The sequence below is a fragment of the Chionomys nivalis genome, chromosome 9 (genome assembly GCF_950005125.1).
Source record: "Chionomys nivalis chromosome 9, mChiNiv1.1, whole genome shotgun sequence".
NCBI lineage: Eukaryota > Metazoa > Chordata > Mammalia > Rodentia > Cricetidae > Chionomys > Chionomys nivalis.
Window position 1 is genome coordinate 13,061,516 of NC_080094.1, and position 24,113 is coordinate 13,085,628.

The 24,113-nt window shown below is 49.8% G+C and overlaps 1 protein-coding gene across 1 annotated transcript in view; it reads left to right on the forward strand.

Moving 5' to 3' along the window:
* Window positions 1-24,113, forward strand: part of Slc13a3 (solute carrier family 13 member 3) — a 55,679-nt gene that overhangs the window by 29,726 nt on the left and 1,840 nt on the right. Inside the window, exons 4-12 of the mRNA XM_057780814.1 lie at window positions 1,825-1,891; window positions 4,036-4,215; window positions 7,126-7,251; window positions 10,589-10,684; window positions 11,544-11,648; window positions 13,741-13,838; window positions 15,835-15,947; window positions 20,356-20,517; window positions 22,757-22,894. Of these exons, the coding sequence (XP_057636797.1) occupies window positions 1,825-1,891; window positions 4,036-4,215; window positions 7,126-7,251; window positions 10,589-10,684; window positions 11,544-11,648; window positions 13,741-13,838; window positions 15,835-15,947; window positions 20,356-20,517; window positions 22,757-22,894 (1,085 nt within the window). The remainder of the gene's footprint in view (window positions 1-1,824; window positions 1,892-4,035; window positions 4,216-7,125; window positions 7,252-10,588; window positions 10,685-11,543; window positions 11,649-13,740; window positions 13,839-15,834; window positions 15,948-20,355; window positions 20,518-22,756; window positions 22,895-24,113) is intronic.

Sequence of the window (24,113 nt, forward strand, 5' to 3'; positions counted from 1 at the left end):
CTCAGCAGTCTAGGGGAGTGGACCTGGCCTTTCACCTGAGAACTCCTGCTGTGCTCAGTAGGGAGGCGGCACCCCAGGGCACAGCACATTGATGCCATCAGCCACCATAGAGTCTTGTTCTTCTTTGGTGCTGGCAAGACAATGGAGCCAGGAAAGGTATCCCCAGGCTAGTGGGTGACATTGAGAGAGGCCAAAACAAGAGTCCAGACCCTTCTTTCTAGTGCACAGGGTGACTGTGCCCTTCCTCCCAGCGCATAAGGCTGATTCTGATCGTGTGTGTGTGTGTGTGTGTGTGTGTGTGTGCATTAGAGATGGCAAGAGAGAGACTCCAGCCCCACTGGCCTCTTTTGACTTGTAGCCCCTTTTGCCTCAGGACTTTTGCGGTTGCTCGTCCCCACCCTTGGAATTCACACCCCTTGCCCTGTGCTCACCTCCGGCACATTGCGAAGAGATGACAGGTGTCCCTCTCACCCAAGTGCCCTGTCAGTCAGACTCTTGAAGACGATGTCTCATTCCCTTCCCTGTGCTGTTTCCTGGGACACCCACCCACATTTTTACTTTGTACCGGAAGGCGGTACCCCTGTGGCGAGCCTCTTTGTGTCTCATCATTCACTGCCGTGCACACAAGAGACACAAGATTTCGTGCTTGGCCCATTTTGTATGATTTGTCTGCTTGAGTTCTAGTCCTGTGCTCCCATGAGGTCTTGGTTTCAAAAAAAGAGAAACACACACACACACACACACAAACACACACACACACACAAACACACACACACACACACAAACACATACACACACATAACTTGCACAACTTCAGTGTCTGTGATCACCACTATCACCCAGCCATTATCCTCTTGCTTATCTACAGCCAGGTCCCTGTAGTCTACTCAAGCCTAAAGATACCTGGAAAATATAATCCGCATCTTCCTTCTTAGGCCCCTCATCCTACAGGACATTTCTGTCACCTTTAACACTTCCTGACTCACTACTGTCCCAGGATTCCAGGTGTTGTGGAACAATCTTTTTGGACACTATGAAGATACGCTGCTCTCAGTGGTTTAATAAAGAGCTAACTGGCCAGTAGCTAGGCAGGAAGAAGTTAAGCAAAAGAGTCAGACTGAGAAAATGCTGGGAAGAAGGACGGAGTTGCTAGCCGGCTGCAGAGGAAGCAGGGCATGTGGAAGATGACGTACATTAATAAATATGGGCTAATTTAAGTTGTAAGAGATAGTTAGTAATAAGTCTAAGCTATAGGTCAAGCATTTATAATTAATAATAAGTCACCGTGTCGTTTATCGGGGAGCTGGTGGTCCTGACGAAAAGCCCCACCTCTAGCCAGGTTTCCTTAGCACTGCCAGCATCTCCAACCACAGGGCCTTTGTCGTGATGTTTCTATTTCCTGGAGTCTTTCCCATGGAGCTTCATAGACTGGCCACTGTCATCCTGCAGGCATCATCGAATGTCATCAGGTCATAGTGTCACATGGCTGTCATTTTCTTTTCCCTAGCCTTGTTTCATTTCCTCCTCAACTGAAACCTTCATTGTTATTTGCTTGTCTGTCTCCTGTTCTAGAATACAGCCTCCATGGGAGCCGGGGCCTTGTTCTGTGTTGTGCACTGGGTACCCCAAGTGCATAGTCTGTGCTCAGTGGCTGTGTTTTGGATGAATGGATGGATGAATGAATGAACTGAATGGAGACCGTTCCTCCCATTGCTCATCTTTGCCAGGTAACCTTTAGCAATGGCTTCTCAGATTGGCCTCAGTCTGAGTTAGGGGTTGTTAGTCAGCCTGGCAGTCACTAACGTGCCTCCTCTTCTCTCCCAGCTGCTGTGAGGGGAAACGGACTTCGAACAGTGCCCACGGAGATGCAGTTTCTCGCCAGCTCAGAAGGGTAAGCTCTGACCACATTCTTGGGGACTTCCCAGACAGATTCAAAGGCCTGGGTGCCACACCACCCTCAAGTTCTCTCTGGCTGGTCCAGGTGATTCAGTAGGGTGATTGACAAGGCCTGGGTGCTGCACCAGCCCCAGATTCTCTCTGGCTGGTCCAGGGTCTAGGATTTTGCCCTTCACCACTTGGCTTAGGTGAGGCCCTGCTTTTTAAAAAGCAACCAGTAGCCAGGTGTAAACACACACACACACACACACAGCTGTAATCACGCCCCTTTGGAGACTGAGAAAGGATGAAGGGTTGGAGGCTAGCCTGGGCTACATAGCAAGACACTACTATCTCAAAACTTTTAATTATGTCAAACTAGAAGGCAGCCATAGAATTGGCGAGGTAGCTGTCTGTAAAGTGTTCATCTCACAAACATGAAGACGAGTTTGATCCCAGAATCCACGTAGAAAGAAAGAAAGCACAATGGCCACAGGGAGATTCCAACTAGCCTACCCTCCTTGGTGAGCTCAGACCCGTGAGAGATGCCGCTCACAAATGGTGGGTGACCACTGAAGATGACGCTCAAGGTTGACTTCTGGCTTCCACAGACACATGTGTATATATAGGATAGGCACATACATATGCATGTACAGGAACAGAAAACATGCACATACAAGCAAACCTGCACGTAACAGGCACACAGGCACATACAGTCAAACATGCACAGACAGGTAAACATGCACATACAAGCAAACCTGCACATAACAGGCACATAGGCACATACAGGCAAACATGCACATACAGGCAAACATGCAAGTAATAGACACACAGACACTTCATGGTCTACTCCTCTGGGTCTCTCTTTCAAATATATGTTTTGGAAATGACTTGGTTTCACAGGGGCAATTACCTGGCTTTCACACTAGTGTTTGAGATTCAAGCTCAGGGCTTTGTGCATGTCAGACAGGCCTGTTGAACCATACAATTTAGTTTTAAAATCTTTATTTCTTTTTTCTTTTCCTGGTTTATTGAGGAATAACTGAAAACAGCAAGATGTCTTGAGACACGTGTTTGTGGTGAACTGATTGCTTTAGTTCAAGATGGTCAGTGTTCCCCACCTCAGACCCTTTACATGCAATTCCTAGTTCTAGCCACATATAAGCACTCTGTAACAGCCCCTAAGGGTGGGAGGTAGCTCGGTCTGTAAAGTGCTTCTCACACAAGCCTAAGGATCTGAGTTCAAAGGCCCAGAATCCAAGTAAACAAAAGTCAGATATCACAGTGCACACCTATCACCCCAGAACTGGGGAGTGGAGACAAGAAAACCCCTGGGGCTAACTGGTGAACCAGTCCAGGCAAATCCAGGTCTCTGATTTTGAGACAGGTGTTCTCACTGTGTCGCCCAAGCGGATCTCAAACTCAGGATCCTCCAGCCTCAGCCTCCGGAGCCCTGGAATCACAAGTCATGCCACCTCTGGTTTCCTCAGTCTCTCAAAGGAACAATTAGTAACTTTGTTTCAGTCTTTCCCAAAAGTGTACAAGGAAAACGACACAGAAAATTGAAGGAAGAAATAAAGGGGGAACACCATAATTCCATTCCCAAGGAAGGAAATGAAAGCAGATTGTGTACGCCACTGGAGACTAGAATACTGCATATTCACGAGACACAGTATTACATGAGTATTTTCACAGCCAAAGCCTGGGCGGTGATGTCAGCTACCACCCAGGTGATTCCTGATCCAGACTCTTCTCTTACCAGATGCCTCTCAAGTCGCCCATTTAATCACATTCTTAAATTTTAATTTCATCCCACTGGCCCCGAAATGACACATTTTAACAGCCGTGTAGGTGTCCCCATTCAGAAAGAGACTCAGTATGTAGCTGATTCCCCTTGGATGGACACTTAGTTGCTTTTGGGTAAAATGGTATTTAATGTTTTGTAGTTCACCCTGCTACCAACTGGGACGCTGATCTCATTGTTTCCTTGGGGTAAATTCCTTGGGCAGAGTATCTGAGCTGAAGGTTTGCAGGGTCCATGGCGGTTCTGACTTTAGAAAGAAGCCTGAAGCAGAAAGCAGAGCCTCGGGTGGCTGGCTCCCTCTGGGGCCAGAGCTTCTGACTGCTCTGAATTGCCTCTCTCTGGGTCCTTTCCTGCAGAGGCCACCCTGTGGAGGCAGAGACCCCACCGGAACTGCCTGATGACTCCAAGGAGGAGGAATACCGCAGAAACATCTGGAAGGGTTTCCTCATCTCCATCCCCTACTCAGCCAGTATCGGGGGCACTGCCACGCTCACAGGCACTGCCCCCAACCTCATCCTGCTTGGCCAGCTCAAGAGGTAAGTGTCGGGCTGGGGAGATGGTTCAGCAGGCAAAGTGTTGGCTGCACAAGCATGAGTTCCTGAGTTTGGATCCCCAGAACCCACTTAAAAGTGAGGTGTGGTGGAACATGCCTTTAATTGAGCTCTGGGGAGGTGGAGGCAGACAGGTGTAGTTGAGTCAGTGAGTTCCAGGCCCACTGAGCGCTCCTACCTCAAAAAGAAGGTGGAGGGTGGTTGATCAGGACACTCAGCATTGACTTCAGCCTCCACAAGCACACATATGCATACACACACACATGCACACACAGTTAGATACAGTGTCCCTTGTGGGCCAAGGGTTCATTCTTCTTTTCCTCCCCTTGCTGATTTCCCAGCCAAGGATGGTGATCAAGTGACTGTATTGTGGGGAAAAGACAGGCAATGAATGGGCAGAGCAAATGAATGCTGGGTGGCACACCTTGTCTTCTATCCTAATCATCAGGAGTTAGAGACAAGAGGGTCAGAGGCTGAAGGTCATCCTCATAGAGTTTGAGGTCAGCCCGGGCTACTTGAGAGCCTGTTACAAAAACAAAGCACAAAAAGTAAATTGTTGTATGCGATGCATGGTGTAGAAATAAAATGGAGCTGGTGGGAGTACGGGAGTGACAAGTCCCTGTCCGTCAGGGACATCTGTTTGCTGAGAGGACCTCGGAAAAGAGCCCCAGAGTAAGAGTATGAGGGTTCTGGAGGACGAAAGAGCAGAGGCTCTGGGGTGTGAGTGCTCTTGGGAGTCTCAGGAACCAGCAAGACCAGGGAGAGCAGTTGGGGCCGCCCTGCGAGGCTGAGGCAGGAGGATCACCGTAGTTCACAAGTTAGACACTAGCAAGACGTCGTCTCAAAAACAAACAAGCAAACGATTTTTGAAAAGAATGGGGGAGGGGAGTGGGTCACAAGCATAACACACAAATCCCAGCGTTCATCTTCTCAAGAAGACAGAGACCCTGAGAGACCAGGGCAGGAGCGACAGGATGTAAAACTCAGGTCCCCGCTGGAGGCGTTGGCCTATGGCAAGAGTGAGCCAGGAGGAGGCTTCCAGCCCTGAGCCGGTCCTTGTTGGGGAGTCCCTCTACCAGCAGATAGGGTCTCTAGACACTGGATGGTGGCTGGTCCCACACCTGAGAACAGGAGAGAAGGGCTCCGCAGTGCTTGGCTGTTGTAAAGCTGTTTCAAGAGTCTCAGTGATTTTCAGACCCCAGGATTCCGAGCATGCGCCTTTAGTCCACTGATGTGCATGAACTCTAGGCATCCTTCCATCTCCCTGGTGGTCCTGCTTTGGGTCTAGGGTAATCTGGGCTAGCCTTCCGGTTCTTGGTTCTTGCTTTCCCATTGGGTGTTTGGTATTGGGGGTGAGTCTATGGAGCCCCTCAGAGACAGACAGGTAATCATGGGCTCTGGGTTGCAGTCAGGGCCTGAATTGGGCAGCGAGGAATAAGAAGGGGATGGGTGATATCTAGGGCTTTCTTCTGTGACACATGAGCAGGTCTGGGCTCCAGCCTGAAAAAAGAAAGCAGGGAGGAAGCGCTGGGGCTTCATCATGCTGAACTTTAGTAAAATACATGGACCTTCAGGAAACAGGAAGGGACATAGAGGGCTTTGTAAAATGTCGCCAGGGTTGGTACAGCATGAGGACCCAAGTTAGATCCTCAGCATCAGGTAAAATTCTAGATGTAGTGCACACCTGTAATCCTGGCACGGGGAGGCCGAGACAGGGGAGTCTCTCAGGCTCACTGAGCCCCACAGGAACCTGGGAGACTGGAATGGCAATGGTGAGCTAGCTGCTCTTTGCACAAACACATTTTATGGGTTTATTCTGGTGACAAAATGAAACATGTGCACTATAAACTTCCAGAAAATACAGAAAAATTTAAAACTTGAAATGCCTTCAATCCTACTGACAGCAGACTTCCTTCTAGTCTTTTCTGAGTATATCCATACCATAGGTTGCCATTTAATGCCGTTTTTATCATACTGTTTGTGCACTTTTATAGCTTGATTTTTATCTTAAAATGTTACAAAAATATACATTCTAAAATCTAGAAATAATCCTATCTGGGGTATTATACTTCATCAATTATGGATATTTTGATTACTTTCATTTTAGCATTATTTTGATATTAGGAATTTACACAACTTTCCCTATATCTGTTAATATGTTAATATATTTCTTAACTATTTTGCTCTTTCTTAACTAATATGCCTGACTTATTATAGAAATCAGATAAAGAAAACTAAGGATGAAATCCTCTCAGGGTCTCACCCTTCAGTTTATCAATATTTTTGTTTATTTGTTAGACAACAGCTACTCATGTTTTGTTCTGTCTTGTTTATTAATTCATAACTGGCTATGTGTCCATATTCTTTTATCTAAAGCATTTTATAACATTCTTTCCTATCCAATTTAATACCATATTTTTTGTTTGTTTTTTCATTTTTGTATGTGACAGGGTCTCACTGTATAGCCCTGGCTTGGCAGGAGCTCACAGATAACTGTTTGCCTCTGCCACCTGAGTGTTGGGTTTAAAGATGTGTGCCACCCGGTCCTGCCCAGGATGTGGTGTATTCCCTGTTAGAGTTACAAGAAACATTTGAAAGAAAAGTCAGCATTTAAACATGGCATAAAAACAAGCAGAGCTCAGATTTGGGCTGGGCATGCTGTATTGAGTTTGTCGTAGTGCAGCCTGCCCACTTCACTGTCTGGCCCCCTTGGAGGGGGCGCATAGGGCACTGTGGTTCCACTGAGTCAGAACTGGATCCTCCACAGGAGGAAGGGGGGAGTCCTCTCTTCCGGTCCTCCCAGGGCCCTTCACTCTGCCCTGACCCACTGGAGGCCTCCAGTCCAGCCCTGATGGTCCCATCTGACGGCCACCCTCGCTTTTCCTTGTTCTTCAGTTTCTTTCCACAGTGCGATGTGGTGAACTTCGGCTCCTGGTTCATCTTCGCCTTCCCTCTCATGCTGCTGTTCCTTCTGGTTGGCTGGATCTGGATCTCCTTCCTGTACGGTGGAATGAGCTGGAGGTATGAGGGACCTTCTTCTGGAGGGAGGATGAAAAAGCCCAACTCCCTGCTGGGCCCCACCTGTTGCCCTCTGAACAAAGGAAAGGAGAGTCTGGTTTCCAGGATGGCTTGGACCAGTGATGGTGTCGAACCAAGATGTAATCCTATGCTCTGCTCTCAAGTTTATCTTTACGGTTTCTTTCTGCTGTGTGTGTGTGTGTGTGTGTGTGTGTGTGTGTGTGTGTGTGTGTGTGTGTTGCACCATGCATGTATCTCTGAGGGTGTGTTCGCATGTGTTTGGGGGGTAAGTGCATTTTCACACATGTGTTGAGAACTGAAGACATCAGGTGTCATTCTTTTTGTTTGTTTTGAAACAGTTTCTCTGTGTGGCTTTAGAGCCTGTCCTAGAACTTGCTCTGTAGACCAGGCTGGTCTTGAATTTACAGAGATCTGCCTGCCTCTGCTTCCCAAGTGCTGGGATTAAAGGAGTGCGCCACCACCGCCCAGTATTCAGGAGCCATTGAGCCTCTCTGTTTTTTTGGTTTTGATTTTCTTATTTTTTCTCTTTCTTTTCTTTCTTTCTTTTCTTTCTTTCTTCTTTTCCTTTCTTTCCTCTCTCTCTCTCTCTCTCTCTCTCTCTCTCTCTCTCTCTCTCTCTCTCTCTCTCTCTCTCTTGGTTTTTGGGACAAGGATTCTCTGTGTAACAGTTCTGGCTGTCCTGGAACTAGCTCTGTAGACCAGGCTGGCCTTGAACTCACAGAGATCTACCTGCCTCTGCCTCTGGGTGTTGGTACCTCCACTCCACCCCGCCCCGGTGTTTGTTGTGTGTTTTTATAGGGTCCCTCACTGGCCTGGAACTCACTAAAGAGTGTATACTGACTGGCCAGCAAACCCAGTCTCTACATCTGAGGGATTAAAAGTATGCAGCACCATGCTCAGCTTTATGACTCAGGTTCTGGGGATCAGACCCAGGTCCTTGTGCTGACAAGGCAAGGACTTTACCAGCTGAGCCATCTCCCCAGCCCCTTGACAGTGACTCTTACTTTCCATTTATGAGTGTGACAAACACTGTGTCCTTGGGCTATCCTCCTCCCCCTGTCTCACTATGTAGCCCTCCTCCTATCCCTGCTTGCTCAGTGCTGGAATGACAGTGGGTGGTGCCACAAGTGGCTGGTACCCATTTCTTTAATGAAAGTGGTGAGTCTATTTAGAGGGAAGACTACGGAAGTGTGAGCCAGGTACTGTGCGGATGTAGGTTAGAGTCGTCAGGGAGGAACTGTGCAAGAGCTGAGCTGGAGGGTGGCGGGCGTGGCACAGTTATTCTCCAACCTAGTGACCTCCCCTCATCTCCAGGCCTTGACTGGATGTCTGTGGAGTGGGACCAATAGGACCTGCTTTGGAGCTGAGGTGCAAACACTCTGAACAGAGAGAGGTGCTCACGGGATGCTCCTGGCTTCTGGCACTTTCGAAAGTCCTGACGGCAGAAGCCCAGGCTGAGAGCCAGCTCAACCAGGAAAACAGCCAGACTTAGCCACGTGGCTTGGGTCCCCATCTCACTCTGTGCAATTCTGAACTCTGCCACCTTCCCAGCTCGCAGATCTGCCCCCTGTGTGCTGGCCCTCTGACGGAGCAGTGGTCACTCCCTGGCTTAGGCTTTCTACCATGGTGATGACCTCGTTACCAATTAGAGCTGATTTCTCAGGACTCCACACTCTCCTGCCCTGAAACCTCCTCTGCTGAACACATTAGCCCAGCATCTGCCAATCCATCTTCTCCTGGCTGAAATATCATTCAGACAACCCCATTCCAGGGGCTGATGGAGTCTCTGATCCCCCCACCCCTGAACCCATCTACATTTCTGTTTGCATTCTTGTCCTCCAAGCTCTCACCAGAATGGGCTTGCTAAGCCCATCTTCCAGCATTTGAAGGCTTTTCTAGCCCAAAGCTTCAAAACTCTTCCCCATTCTTCCCATAAACCAGTTCCAAAGGCCTAAGAGGTATGTGGTCAGGTTTATCACAGCGGAGGCCCCACTTTTCAGTGCCAGCGTCCTCTGACTGCCCCTGTGCAAGCAACTTAAGGGAGAGTTTATTTCAGCTCACAGTTCCAGGACACCGTTCACCACAGCAGGGAGGTCAAGACAGGGAGCTGTGAGAGCAGCGGGTGACATCATATCTACAGTCGGTCGGCAGGGAGTGATGACTATATCTGAGCAGCTTACTTCCAGTTTTTTTTTTTTTTTTTGGTTTTTTGAGACAGGGTTTCTCTGTGGTTTTGGAGCCTGTCCTGGAACTAGCTCTTGTAGACCAGGCTGGTCTCGAACTCACAGAGATCCGCCTGCCTCTGCCTCCCAAGTGCTGGGATTAAAGGCGTGCGCCACCACCACCCGGCTTTTTTTTTTTTATGATTTATTTATTTCTTATGTATACAACATGTATGCCTGCACGCCAGAAGAGGGTGCCAGATCTCATGTGAACCACCATGTGGTTGCTGGGAATTGAACTCAGAACCTCTGGAAGAGCAGCCAGTGCTCTTAACCACTGAGCCATCTCTCCAGCCCCCTTACTTCCAGTTTTATGCAGTTCTGGTTTCCCTGCCCCAGGGCTGTGTCTTCCCACCTCAGTTAGCATAACCAGGACAGTTTCTCACAGGCTTGGCCAAAGGTGATCCTAAATCCTGTCAGGTTCCCAATAGGAAGTATCATGTAGGGAGAACCTCGACAAAAATAAAAATAAATAAATGCTTTATGGCATGAAATATCACCCAATTCTAGAGCTGAAAACAAATTCTGGACTCTAAATCCACCGACCTCCGCATCCAGCATGGTGATGGAATGCCCTCCTCTCCATGCCAGTCTGAGACGTTGTCCTCACCCCGGCCCGAGCTCTCACTTCCGATGGAGTCAATTTCTGTTTTGTTCCATTGACTTTTTGTTCATCTATGTGTGTGTTGACTCGTGCAAGGATTTAAAGCCCAAGAACATAGCCAATTCCATTTCACATGTTTGAAAGGCCGCCTGGAACATACGTGTTAGGAAGGAAAGGCAGAGGCCAGGAGGCCAAGCATCAGGCTGTCACAGTCTTCAGAAGGGGCTGTTGCATTGGTCGGGAACAGGGGAGGTGGTTAAGAAGTTAAACCCTTGATCATCAAGATGGTTCAGCTGGTAAAGGCTGCCAGTCTGAGTTCAATCCCCAGAACCCACATGGTAGGAAAGAACTGACTCCTGCAAGCTGTCCTCTGACCTCCACGTGTATGCCAGGCTCCCATATATGCATAAATGAATAAACAAAAAATGAAACTTTCAAGTGTAACATAATCCCTTCTCCTGCCACCCCTCCTACTCTTGCCCATTCTTCCCAGGAGCTGGAGGAAGAAGAAGTCTGAGATCAGAGCCGAGGCCGAGGACAAAGCTCGAGCTGTGATCCGAGAAGAGTTCCAGAACCTGGGGCCCATCAAGTACGGGCGAGTGTCGGGGTGTTTGAGGTTTCCGGGGCGTTACCCTGGTGCTGGGGCAGATACCTTCGGTACCATTCAGCTCAGGCTGGATTTGGCTGGGCTTCTTCCCTGGCTTATCTAAGAGACCTTTCTCCTTCTAGTACATGGGCTATCCCTCCCAGAACCGTGTGCCTGTTCAATGTGTTTCCCATGGGATGCAAGCATGTAGGCTTCAGCAAGCTCGAATTCAAGGAGTGGTCTGGCCATTATTTCCTATGTGCCTTAAGACTCCATTCCTCACTCTGTGAGCTAAACACGCCGCTAGCTGCTTCTTCCAGACTTAGGGCGCCTGTCTTTTCAGCTCTGTGCGCCCACTCCCTGTGTCTGGCCAGGCCTCTCCCTGTGTGTGCTCCCCTTGGGGCACCTGTCGCTTTCTGTGCGCGCTTGTCAGTGTGTTTGGATGGCTGTTTCTCTGTCCCCGCCCCCATATTGTTGTTTTCAGATAGGATCTCTCTATTATGTAGTTCTGTCCATCCTGGAACTCTCTATATAGTCAAGGCTGACCTTGAGCTCTGCTTGCCTCTGCCTCCTGAGTGCATGGAATAAAAGTGTGCTCCATCACTCCTGGCTTGTCCCTCTTTTCTATCTTTCTTTTGCTTTTTTTCTGTCTGTAGGAACTTGACCAATTCCCCTTAACAATAGAAGCCTTTGGGGACCCTGGGCAGTGTGAACTGCTTCCACCCTGGGACACCCTCTTTCCCTCTGGGATTCCCTGAGAGTGAATTTCCCTTCTCACCTCCAGTCTGAGCCCAGGATGCTGAGCAGGCTTCTGTCTCTGCTCCGCAGGTTTGCTGAACAGGCTTCTGTCTCTGCTCCGCAGGTTTGCTGAACAGGCCGTCTTCGTCTTGTTCTGTGCATTTGCCATCCTCCTCTTCTCCCGGGACCCGAAGTTCATCCCTGGCTGGGCCAGCTTCTTCAACCCTGGGTGAGATTCTGCAGACCCACAAGGCAGGGATCGGTGGGGTGGGGGGAGATTCTGGGGTGAACCGTGTGGAGCTGGAGGGGCAGTACCTCCCAGAAGAGGTTCTGTGGATAACTCTGTATCCTCAGGTGCTGAGCACTCAGACAAAACTGGGTTCGAGCCCTAGCTCAGCCTTTATGAGCTTCGTGACTCAGTGTGCCATTTGCTCCCTAAGTGCCATTTGCTCCGCACTCTCCTGTGTCCCATGCCGAGCACGGGACATGTGCTCTGGGCACAGACTAGAGCAGGTGTGGACGGTCAAGGACCTGCAGCTTGGACTGGGTGCATTGAGAAAGTGAGTGGGCGGCCCTGAGAAACGGTGCAGAGGGGCACTGACTGTGACTCGCTCTGGAAAGCACTCGAATGCCCTCTGAGGCTGAAGCATGAGCAGACTGAACTGTTGGAGCTGGTGGGAAGGAAGGACAGCTACGGTGTTGGGGAGGGTGGAGAAGCACCCGTCTCCAAGGCCCTTCTTGGTATGTTAAGCACGGGCCTTTCCCTGAGCATAGTGGGCAGGTATTGGAGGGTAGGTGTGTAAAAGCTTGACTGTTTCTTGAAGCTAAATGTCTACAAGTAGAGTATCTGGTGGAGAAGTGGTCACCTGTAAGAGTGTGAAGTGTGCTGCCATCTCCCCTCCACAGGGTAACCCCTCAGATTATCTCAGTACTTAAGTGTGCCCATCATCCTCACGAGGCTCATCCCCATGACGGTGGCAGAAGAATGCTCCACTTATGATGGGTGATTGGTCTTGCCCCCCCCCCCCCATCTTCACGGCAATTTCATATGCTCTTGTTTGGTGTGAGCTGCAAGAGTTAGCAATGACTCTGGGTTTCCTTGAGCTAAGAGTCAGGAAAATCAGGGCTTAAGGCCCATTCTCTCCACAGACCATGGTCTGGCCTTAAGCGGGTCATTTTTTGCTTCATGAACCACCCAAAATCTGCCCTAAGGCCTTGTGCCTACCAAGTTTTCACAAAGACATAGCATGAGTCCTTAAAAGTGTGGAAGCTGGGTGTGGAGGAGCTACGAGCCTGGTGGACCTGGACTTGGCTGGCGTGGACAGCAGTCACAGACTGGTCAGCTGCCTGTGTCAGGAGGAACCAAGCAGAGACACACATCTGCAGGGTGGTTCTTAGGGTCCAAGTTTAGGTGATTTATGTGTGCTCTACAGACCCCAATATCCTTTGCCTCTCAAATTTCTCTCTTTATAAAGTTCCTATTCTAGGTCCTTAGGTCAGGAGGGCAAGCTTTTGTCTGACAGCAGCAAGACACCCTAGGACATCCTGGGTAATGGCTTGGTGTTGGCTTGTCTTCCTTCCTTCCTTCCTTCCTTCCTTCCTTCCTTCCTTCCTTCCTTCCTTCCTTCCTTCCTTTCTTTCTCTTTCTCTTTTCTCTTTGAGGGGGGCTGCCACCCAGCTCCCAAATAATCACACATGGAGACTTTTATTTTTTTTACTTAAAATTGCCCAACCTTCGCTTGACTTGTTTCCTGCCAGCTTTTCTTAACTTAAATTATCCTGTCTATCTTTTACCCCTGGGTGTCTCCCTTTCTTTATTTCTGCATACCTTTCTTTCTTACTCCGTTGCTGGTTGTGTAGCTGGGTAGCTGGCCCCTGGAGTCCCCCTCTCTTTCTCCTTTTGCTCCCTGATCTCCTCTTCCCACCTTTCCCCTCTTACTTGTTCTCTCTGCCTGGCAGCCCCGCCTACCCACCCTTTCTCATGCCTGGATATTGGCCGTTCAGCTCTATATAGACCAATGAGATGTTTTAGACAGGCAAAGTAACACAGCTTCACAGAGTTAAACAAATGCAACATAAAAGAATGCAATACATCTTTGTATCATTAAAATACAAAGTCCACAGCATAAACAAATGTAATACATCTTCAATTAATATTCTACAACAGCTTGGGCCTACCTGGGTACAACACAGGATAGTGGTTCCGCAGGCCTCAGTGTCCCTCCCAACAGACTGCTCTCCATCTGCAGGTCCTCTCTTACAAGTCTGCCAGTCCATGGCCTGGCAGGAGCCAGTCACATGCTGTGGCCTTCTCCCTGCAGGTTTGTTTCGGATGCTGTCACTGGTGTGGCCATTGTTATCATCCTGTTTTTCTTCCCATCCCAAAAGCCGTCACTCAGGTGGTGGTTTGACTTCAAAGGTAAGATGGTCACAGCTGGAGCCTTGGACTTGATGCGGATTGGTCTGTACACACACCTACAATTCCACTTTTGGGTGAAGATGTCCCTGTTTTCGCTGCTTGTCACCAAAACTGAACTGGTTTCCATCTGATTTTCTAAGAAGCAAAATATCCAGATTTCTGCATGAAATCTTCCTAGTTTTAGATATTACCATATAATTCAAATTGCAAAGCCAACACGTAGGGCCATAACAGTAGCATGAAATTGCTTGCTATGATCAGTCAGGTCCATGGAGTTACCATGTTCCCTCTGCAGAGGGCTGTAGAGATTTTGGAATGAGTGTGTGGCCAGGGTTGGGGACTCCATGCGTGGCCATCTTTGGGCTACCAGGTGGCTTGCACAGATGTGACTAAGGCAATGTTTTGTAGTGGATCTCACACTTTGACTAGGCTCTCCATGGAGCCTTGGCAAGGAGCCACTGAGTTTCTATAGGAAGAAGTCACCTGATAAAGATCACAGACTTAGTTAAAAAGAGACAAGCTATAGAACCCAGAGCACATGGTTAGCACACCGACTGCCTTCCCTTCATGGGTCTCAGTGGCATGTTCATGTCTCTCTTTAATAGTCAGTCAGTATTGGCCTAGGGCCTCCGTAACTGGGCTCTGTGCTGTAGTTGATAGGCAGATGATGATGGCAATGGTGATTATGATGATGGTACTGGTGATGATGATGATGGTGATGGCATTGATGATGGTGCTGATGATGCTGGTGCTGATGGTGAGGACGATGGCGATGGTGCTGATGGTGAGGACGATGGTGAGGATGCTGATGGTGAGGATGATGGTGATGGTGACAAGGATAGATCTTGTTTCCTCCCTGCCCAACCAGCTCTTCCTTCAAATGTCGCCCTGGCTTACTCAGCCGCATCATTCAGAGCTCTGCCCAAATGCCACCTCCCCAGAGAAGCCCTCCCCGAATACACCATTAGAAATACCTCCTTCTCATCTCTCTGTTTTATTAGTTATTTGATATTTTCCATCTTTGATGTGCATTTATTTATTATCTGCCTTCCCTGGGGAAAGTCTGGTCTCCAAGGAGAGAGCTGGCCTCCATACATTTTCTGTCTGTGGCATCCGGAAAAGCATTAAACGTGTGGTGGACCGTGGGATGTACTGATCAGACGAAGACCTAGGGCTTGCTGTGGGCCAAGCCCTTCACACTCCTGAGTCCTGGAAGGAAGGGTTGCCATCCCATCTCAGAGATGAGGAAATCAAGGCTCAGAGAAGTGGAGTCATTGGCCCAAGGCACCCAGCTTATGACAGGGATGCTAACTTGGTGTCCCAAATCTGGCTGTCACCTGCCTTTCCAGGTCGGGCCTGCAGAGCCCAGCCCACCTCCCTCTAGCCCCAGGGTCAGCTGTTTGCTGTCCATCTGCCCCACTGTCGCCATTACTGCCGGTGCCACTTTCCAGGAAACAGTAGCCACCCCACAATGCCATGGCTCACAGACCCTGCAGTTTATTTTTCTCAATTTCCTTCCTTTTTTTGTCCTTTGTTTGTGAGAAAGGGCATTTTAAACCAAAAGGCCAAATCTACCACTTTTGGGTCCACAGTCCCCACAGACCCTGGGCTTGCAGTTCCCGGGCCTCCTGGGCTATAGTCTGGGACACAGGAGCTGGACAGAGACCCACTCTCTTCTTAGAGAATGGGCATTCAGAACCAAGAGCCAAGCCACTTCTGGGTTCACACTCCCCATATTCAGCCACAGAGAAAAGCCTTTTCTCTTGTAAATGAGGACAAAAATAGGCCTTGGCCAGAAAGACTGGTGGGACATTTAAACAGTGTCCAGCATGTGGAGAATCTGGGTTCAGAGTAGTGAGGGCTGGGGTTTCTCCCTACAGCCCCAAAGCAGATGTTAGAAGCGGCCTGACTTGCCACAAAGATGAGGCTTCAGGGCTGCCCTCCCTCCCCACAGCCAAGTGACCCTGAGTGAGACCGGATCCCTTTCTCTACCTAGCTCCCAACTCGGAGACTGTGCCTCTGCTGAGCTGGAAGAAAGCCCAGGAGACAGTGCCCTGGAATATCATCCTTCTCCTGGGAGGTGGTTTCGCCATGGCCAAAGGCTGTGAGGTGAGAGCTGGGGTGACTTGGGGGCTGGGACTAGAGGAGGAGGAAGGATAACCAGCTAGGAGGAGTAGGGGGGTTTCAGAGAGGGAGAAGGGGGCTGCTGGTCCGGGAGGATTGGGGGCTGTGAGGTGAAAGCTTGGAAAAGCTGCTGTGGGCACAGGAGGAAGAGAGGCCGCGGGGAAGGAGGTGCCACTATGGCAAAGAAGGAGCCAGGGAAGAAGGGAGGCTGTGGGCTCAGGAGGAATGGGGCTGTGGAAGAGAAGAGTGAGGGCTGCAGCCCAGGAGGCATGCATGCTGCAGCCCAGGAGGCATGCAGGCTGCAGCCCAGGATCTGTGGGCGACTGTGGACCCAGGAGAAGTGGCATTCTGGACCTGCTGTTGAATAGGGTCTGGAGCTGGAAGGTGTGACCAGCCTCCAACTGCAGCTCCAGGGAACAAGCAAAGGGACAGTCTCTGTTCCTGTCCCCATTCTACAGACAGGAGACAAAGACAGAAGAGGCCAATTGCTCACCCTGTCTACTCAGACGAGGGAAGGGGGCATACAAGAGAGTCCAAGCCGAGCACTTGAGAATTCACTCCACCTCAGGCATTCAAAACCATTGCCAGCTCAGGGTGTTTCTAAGCTAAGGAAGGCTGAAAAGCCTTCATATATGGTATGGTAGTTTGAAAGAAAACGGCCCCCAAAGGGAGTGGCACTATTGGGAGGTGTGGCCTTGTTGGAGGAAGTGTGCCACTATAGGGATGCACTTTGAGGTCTCTTTTCTCAAGCTTCACTCGGGGTGACAGTCAGTCAACTTCCTGTGGCCCTATGGCCTACAATATGGAGAACTCTCAGCCCCAGCACCACGTCTGCCCATACACTTCCATGCTCCCCTTCATGATCGTAATGGACCGAACCTCTGAATCTGTAAGTGAGCCACCCTCAAATAAATGTTTCCTTTAGAAGAGTTGCCATGGTCACGGTGTCTCTTCACAACAATAGCAAACCCTAACTAAGACTCATGGTATATCTGGGAAGGCTTCCTGGAGGAAGTAGTATGTTGTACAGGTTTGGAGGGTCAGGCCATGCAGTGGGAGCAGACTGTCTCCATTAGAATCATGGATTTTCTTGTGTGTGATGTTAAAGTTGCTAAGTCTTCTGGGTCTCAGTTTCCTTATTTATAAAATGGGAATGACAGGGCAGCCACCTGCTAGAGTTGTCACATGGTGTTATAAATGAGACAGTACTTGGGACACAGCTGGAGTGGTTGGCTATTTTGATTGGACATTAGGGAAAGGGTCAGTGGACGGTAATGGGGAGGCTAGGGCTGCATAATTCAGTGGCTAAAGCATCTTTTGCTACAGTAACTGAGCGTAGCCTAGTTCTGGAGCTGGAGACCCAGTACCCCAGAGGCTTCTCCAAGCTGGGGGATTGGTGGAGGGGCACTGGCCCTAGGACTGGGATGCAGGGCCATAGTGCATGCTGGGAGGCCAGTACTGGGCAGTTGGCCAGGGTTTTCATTCAGTGGGGCCTTTGTCTACCAGTTGCCCTTCACCCCAGCCTCTGTCCCCAGGCGGCATAATCTGGCCCAGGAACCACCAGGATGCTTGTGATACCCTGTGGTTTCTGGACCTTGCCCAGGGCCTTCACCAAGCTGCACTGGGGTCCACCAAGACCAAGGTCCCTGGCTGGAGCATTGTTGGGCCTGGACATGTGGATTCCCCAGAAGCTGTAGCAGTACATCTTAGGCCACCTGCCACAGAGCACAGGCTAGACACCCTGTATACTCTGCACCGGAGCCTATGCGTGGCGCCACACATATAGAGCCCCTGCCTCCCTCCCCCCTGTTGTGCCCACCTCCCTCTTTCTTCTCCCTGCAGCCCTCTGGCCCCTTCTTCAACTCATTTCCACCACAAGACTTTCTTTGGTGAACTTTCCCTGGCTCTGAGACTGGGGCCATGGTCTCTAAAGTCCCACTCCCCAACCCTCTTAGCACCCAGTCACTCCCAAACAACCGTTCGCTTCTTGGTGCCCTCTCCCTCGTGAAAAACAGCCACAGGGAAAATCTCAGACAGAATCAGCTGGTAAAAAGAAGGCTTTTATTAGGGGTGAGGAAACACGCTTGCACGAGCGTGCACACACACATGCAGAGAAGGAAAGACAGAGACACAGAGAGAAACCCCTGCAGAGCAAGAGCATAGCTGGAACTTGGGAGGCTACAATCCAGCCTCTCCACAGGGCTGGGGTTTTAAGGTCTTTAAGAAGCCCCCCATCCCCCACTGATGGGGGCTGTTAAAACAAAGACAGGGAGGCCTACAGGCCCACCATTTGGGGGTGAGCATGTACTGGTCTGGCCTTGAACTCGTTGGGCTGGTCCTTTGGCAAGGTAGGACCACCATCAGGAGGAAAAGCCCACCCGCCAGACCTTTGTTTTAAGCTGTGAGGCTTTTGTTTCAGGTCAGGAAGATGAGAAAGAAGTGAGAAGCTTGCTACCCTTGTTGTCTCTCTGTGGTCCCATTTCCTGTCTGTCTGTCTATCTGTCCAGAGTCTGTCTATCTGTCCAGAGTCCTTCACCCAGAGACTTTGGATTTTGAACACCGAACTTGAGCATTCCTTAAGAAATGGGGCCGCACTGTGCAGTGAGGAAAGCGGGGAGAGGGGGTCTAGCCGAAGAAATCTGGAAGAGAGACACCACCCTGGTAGCTCGGTGTCCCTCCATCTGCATCTGAAGGTGGCCCTGGGTCTGCTGATCACCTCTGGGTCTCTTAAGACCCTAGACAGTGGGTGGGGCACTGAGTCAGTCAGTTCTATGTCTGTCCGTTCCTGTCCTTCCCCCCTCCCACAGGCATCTGGTGACCGCTAAGGACAGCTGCCACACAGCACTCACGGTGCCCAGGCACTTTACTCACTATTTTAGACCGGCTACTTTTCTCCCTTGTGACCTCTGGTTTACAGATAAGGAAACTGAGGCACAGGGCAGGGGGGTATCCAGAATGACACCACAGGAAGAGGTTAGCTGCAAAGCACACTTAAGCTGGCTAAGCCTCTCCTCCTAGCTCTACCCACTGCCTCCGGGTACTACTGCCTGTCTCTGGCCTTCCTGGGAATTCTGGGGGCTGTGTTTCCAAGGAAACCAAGCCATGGTTCCTAGAAGAATTGAAAAGGACTTGGGGAAATCCCTTTAGTGCCCCCAACAGAACCGCAGGGAGTTTAGAGGAAGAGACTCCCTCCACTGAGGCGCCAAAGTCCAGGCACTGGGGTGCTGGCAAGAGGCCTCTCACTCAGAGCCCAGCCACAGGAAGCTCTCGATTGGCCACTCGCCTGGTCATTAACAGTCTCTGTCAGCATTGCCTCTCCCGTTAATTGTGTATGTTGTGCCAGGCCATGGTTTGAGGGAGCACCAGCTGCCTGGCATTCCCTGTAGCCTGGAGGGCTGGCTCGGCCTCCCACAGAACTCTGTAGGTTGCTGAAAATGCCTAAACCCTACAAGTACTTTCCCGGAGTGAAATGTGTCTAAGCTGTTATTTGTTTTGTTTTTTTGTTTTGTTCCTACCCACCATAGAAGCTTGAGGGAGCTGGCCACGTTGTGCCCAGAGTCAGAACAGGGCAATGGATGTCTCATACGTGTGCTCAGCTCGCTCTCCCCACTCTTACATAGTCCAGGACCCAAGCCCAGGAAATGGTACAGCCCACAGTGGGCTATTTCTTCCCACATCCATCAACATAACTAAAACAATCCCTTACACACTTGCCCACAGGCCCGCCTGATCTAGACAATCCCTACTGTCGCTTTCTTCCCATGTGGCTCTAGGGCAATGGTTCTCAACCCTGGGGGTTGACCAACCCTTTCACGGGGGTCACCTAAGACTATCGGAAAACACAGATGTTTATATTATGATTCATAATGGTAGCAAGATTACAGTTATGAATTGGCAACAAAAATAATTTTGTGGTTGGGGGATCACCATAGCATGAGGAACTGTGTTAAAGGATCACAGCATTAGGAAGGCTGAGAACCACTGTTCTGGAGTGTGTCAAGTTGACAAAACTAACCACTACATATGTTTTATATTATGGATAGTATAAGGGATATAATATACTTTATACATATTAATGTGCCACTATGTAGTAGCAAAACTTAATCTTTTATGGAAGGAATAGCAGGCACTTTGAGTGGTGACCATCATTGGGGAAATGAGACTTAGCCATAAGGATCTGTCTGTTTCCTTTTCCCATTCAAGTTGGAACTCCGGGTGCTGAACCCAAATGGAAACCCAAATAGAAAATGCTTTCTAACCAAATAGATCATGGGATGGATCCCAGGAGTCTGGGTTATGGCCCATAGAGTATGTGGCGGAGGGACTTGCACTAGCGGCTGCCTGTGAAGGGTGCTGCTAGGTGGACTGAGACCAAAGGCATGTCTGCCCACAGGAGTCAGGGCTGTCAGCGTGGATCGGTGGGCAGCTGCATCCCCTGGAACACGTGCCCCCAGTGCTGGCCGTTCTGCTCATCACTGCGGTCATCGCCTTCTTCACAGAGTTTGCCAGCAACACGGCCACCATCATCATCTTCCTGCCCGTCCTAGCAGAGCTGGTGAGGATTCCCGTGGGGCAGGGTGAAGGGACACCTCTGGCCCAACTCCCAACTCAGAGTCCCCTGCTACCAGCTCTAGCTGCCCTGCTTGCTTCTAGAATCCACAGGAAAGAGGAAAGCCTGAACCACAGAGCCAGCTCATAAATGACAGGGTTGTTGTCCTTAAAGGAATACTTAAGCGGGGTATGGGCAAAGTAACCCATGAGGACATGCTGTGTTTCATAGGAAGGAAAAGATTGTCAAATTTGGAGCATATGAAAGCCCTTGTGTAGCCAGCCCAGCCCAGGAGGAAGCCCAGCCCAGCCACAGAGCTCTTGCCTCCTGTTTTAGACCAAGAATTTTCTGCAAGGAGAATTGTCCTATACTGTGGGGTATTAGAGCATCCCCTTCTTCTACCCACCAGAGGCCAACAGCATCACATAACAGAGGCAATCCAGGATGTCACCAGACATTGCCAACAGTCTCCTGGGAGGACAAGTTTCACTCTCTTGAGACCCTTTGTTCTAAAAGCCACCAGTCTCAGATGGATTGGACTGGGAGGGGAGGCAGTCAGGGTGATTTATCCAGAATCCTCCTTTGCTAGGCAAGAGTCTCCTTTGCTAACCTTCTAGTTCCCACCTCAGCCTAGCCATTCCCAGGGCAGGGAAGGATAAAGACAGTTCTGCAGTCTATGATGTATCCAGTAAAATCCTGAAGAAACCAGGCAGAAGGAAAACAAAGCAGGAAAAAGTGCCAGCATGCAGGAAGGCCAGCGTTTGGTCAAGATCCCGCTACGACTAACTAAAGGCACAAGCCGCCAGCATGTAGATTTCATACTAGGATTTAAAAGCCAGCAGATCTGGTGGCGCACACCTTTAATCCCAGCACTTGAGAGGCAGAGGCAGGCAGATCTCTGTAAATTCAAGGCCAGCCTGATCTATGGAGCAAGCTCCAGAACATTCAGGACTACATAGAGAAACTTGGTCTCAAAAGGGAGGGGGTGTCTCAGAAATTCATGATTTAGTTTTATATTTAAACAGGTTAAAGTAAAGCAAACAATAGGACACCCACCATAGAACCCAAAGCTGACAAAATGAAACAGTGTTACCAGTATGGTATCCACCTTTGAGAGGTGGCTTGGCTTTACCTCTGTATCTCTTTGTTTCCATTTTTAATGGAGTTGACACTGTATCAGCACAGACTTACTTATGTTCTTTCTTCAACCCCTGAAACAGATTCCACTGTAAATGGATAGACTGTTAAGCATTGTCCTAATGGACATGCAGACAATTCCAGAGAGTGATCACCAGCAGTGCCGCTGGTCCTCCCTTGTGTGCACAGGCCACTTACATCAAGACAAGGTTCACCTGGGGGTTCCTAGGTGAAAAAGCATGGGCACTGGAAACTGCTGAATGTGAGCAAATGGCCCTCCGCCTGGGCATCCGGGAGTCCGCAGGCCCTCATGGAGAGGAACTGCATCAGTCAGACCCTGTTCTAGGGTCTAGGACACCTGGTAATAGGTGGAAATAGGGATGGTGTGAGGTGGTGTGGAGGAGGGGAGAGAGCTCCAAATCTGCTAAGTCTGTAACTGGTAGGTTCTAGAAAAGATACCAGCAAAGGACATTTGCTCTTAAATACAGCTTCTCATCCAAATCAAAATATTTGCTGACTGGGGTGATGGTAGAGCCTGTCAAGAAAATGCCCACACTTTGGGTCGGGTACACTGAACTCTCCATCTTAGGAACATGGCGGTTCTTGACTGGGGGGGAGCACACACCTGGTCTCTCAACTCCAGCCAGGCTCTGACCAAAGGTGCCCCATGGTAGTTTCTAGGATGGTGTAGTGAAGGGCAGCCTGGTTATGTGAGCCTTCGTTCTCGGCCTCCGGCCCTGGGTGAGCAGTAGCCTGGCTGCTGGGAGCCTATGGGAGATGCAGTGTCTTGGGTCCCACTCAGACCTCTAGATCAGTGACTATGGAGGACCCTAGCGCCACACTCTAACTCACATGGGAAGAGGGATTCTAAATAAGTTTATTTGCCTGCTCTCTGGTCAAATGCAGTGTGGTCCTGTCATCCCTGACCTTAAGAAAGTGCTCACATTTCTCTAAGACTGCGTGTAGTGTGTTTGTGTCCGACTATATTTCTCTGTCTCCTTCCCTCTCCCACGAGTGTCTACTATTCTCTGTCACTCTGACACTCTCTGTAGCTTTGGCACTCTCTTTCCAACTGCCCTTGTCTCTTACTGCGACTTCTCTGGGCCAGGCCATCCGACTGCATGTGCACCCCTTGTACCTGATGATCCCAGGCACAGTTGGCTGCTCCTATGCCTTCATGCTGCCAGTCTCGACGCCTCCCAATTCCATTGCCTTCGCCAGTGGACACTTGCTGGTTAAAGACATGGTAAGTTGGGCCTTCCCAGAAGTGGCCTGACAAGGGGAGCGGGAAGGTGAGTGGAGGGCCAGAGGAGCCAGCATCATCGCCCAGCTGGAAAAGTCTCTCCAGGCCCCAATTGGAAGTCTCTCCAGGCCTCTCTCCTTAGTTGGGTTTGTCCAGTGCAATCTGTGTTCCAGCCACTGGGGGGTAGCAGTGCGGGAGCTGTAGCCACCTGCCTCCTGGGAGAATCCTTTCCCTGGCTGGAGGCTGACTGGAAGTGTTAAAAATATGTAAATTTCATATTTGCAACATGAGAAGATGGTAGAAGATGCTGGCGACTAAAGAGAATGAAGGGGTGGCCAAGATGGCACTTCTGTGGAGAGGACCCACCAGCCTTTCTAGGGGCCATGAAGGGGTGGAAGGGTGGGGGAACTGTTCAGAGAGCCCAGCCCAGGGCAGTGTCACCAAATCCCCAGAGCGGGGGCCTCTGGGACCGCATGGGCTTCGAGAGGAATGACAGTATTGGATGTAAAGACTGGGCTTCCAACAAGCAGACCTGGGACAATTGAGATGTCTTACTTTGTATCCTGGCTGGCCTTGAACTTGTAGCTATCAAAACAGAAACAGTTCTTACCTCAGTGAAGAAAAGAGATGATTTATTTAAAGCCAAATATAAGTGAACATGGCCAGGAACACAGATTTCAGGTGCCCCAAATGCATGTTTCAGTGTGCTAACAGCTTCATCAAGTTTCATAATAACAGAACAGAGAGAATCCTAAATCAAGGCGCTGTCTAAACACATCGGTGGAAACAGCAGATAGTCAGAGTATAGAAAAATCAGCTGTAATCCCAGCTCTTGGGAGGCAAAGGCAAGAAGATCAGGAGTTCAAGGCCAACCTCAACTTCGTGGTAAATTTGAGGCCAGCCTAGGCTGCATGAGACCCTGTCTCAATTCTTCACTTTGGGAAGAATTTCCTTAACTGAACTTCCAGTGTGTGTGTGTGTGTGTGTGTGTGTGTGTGTGTGCATATGAACATGAGTGTGTTCGACATGGTATACTAAATGTGGGGAGGGGCATAATGATCAGATGGAACTATTGGGCAAGGCTCTTCTTTCTCTGTCTTAAAGGGGAATCTATAACCTTGTTGAAGTGACGTTTTTGGCTAATGGGCATAACCCAAGTCCACTCCATAGCCAGGTATATGGCATCTAGAGACCCTCAGTGGAGGGATTCACCTGCCCTGGG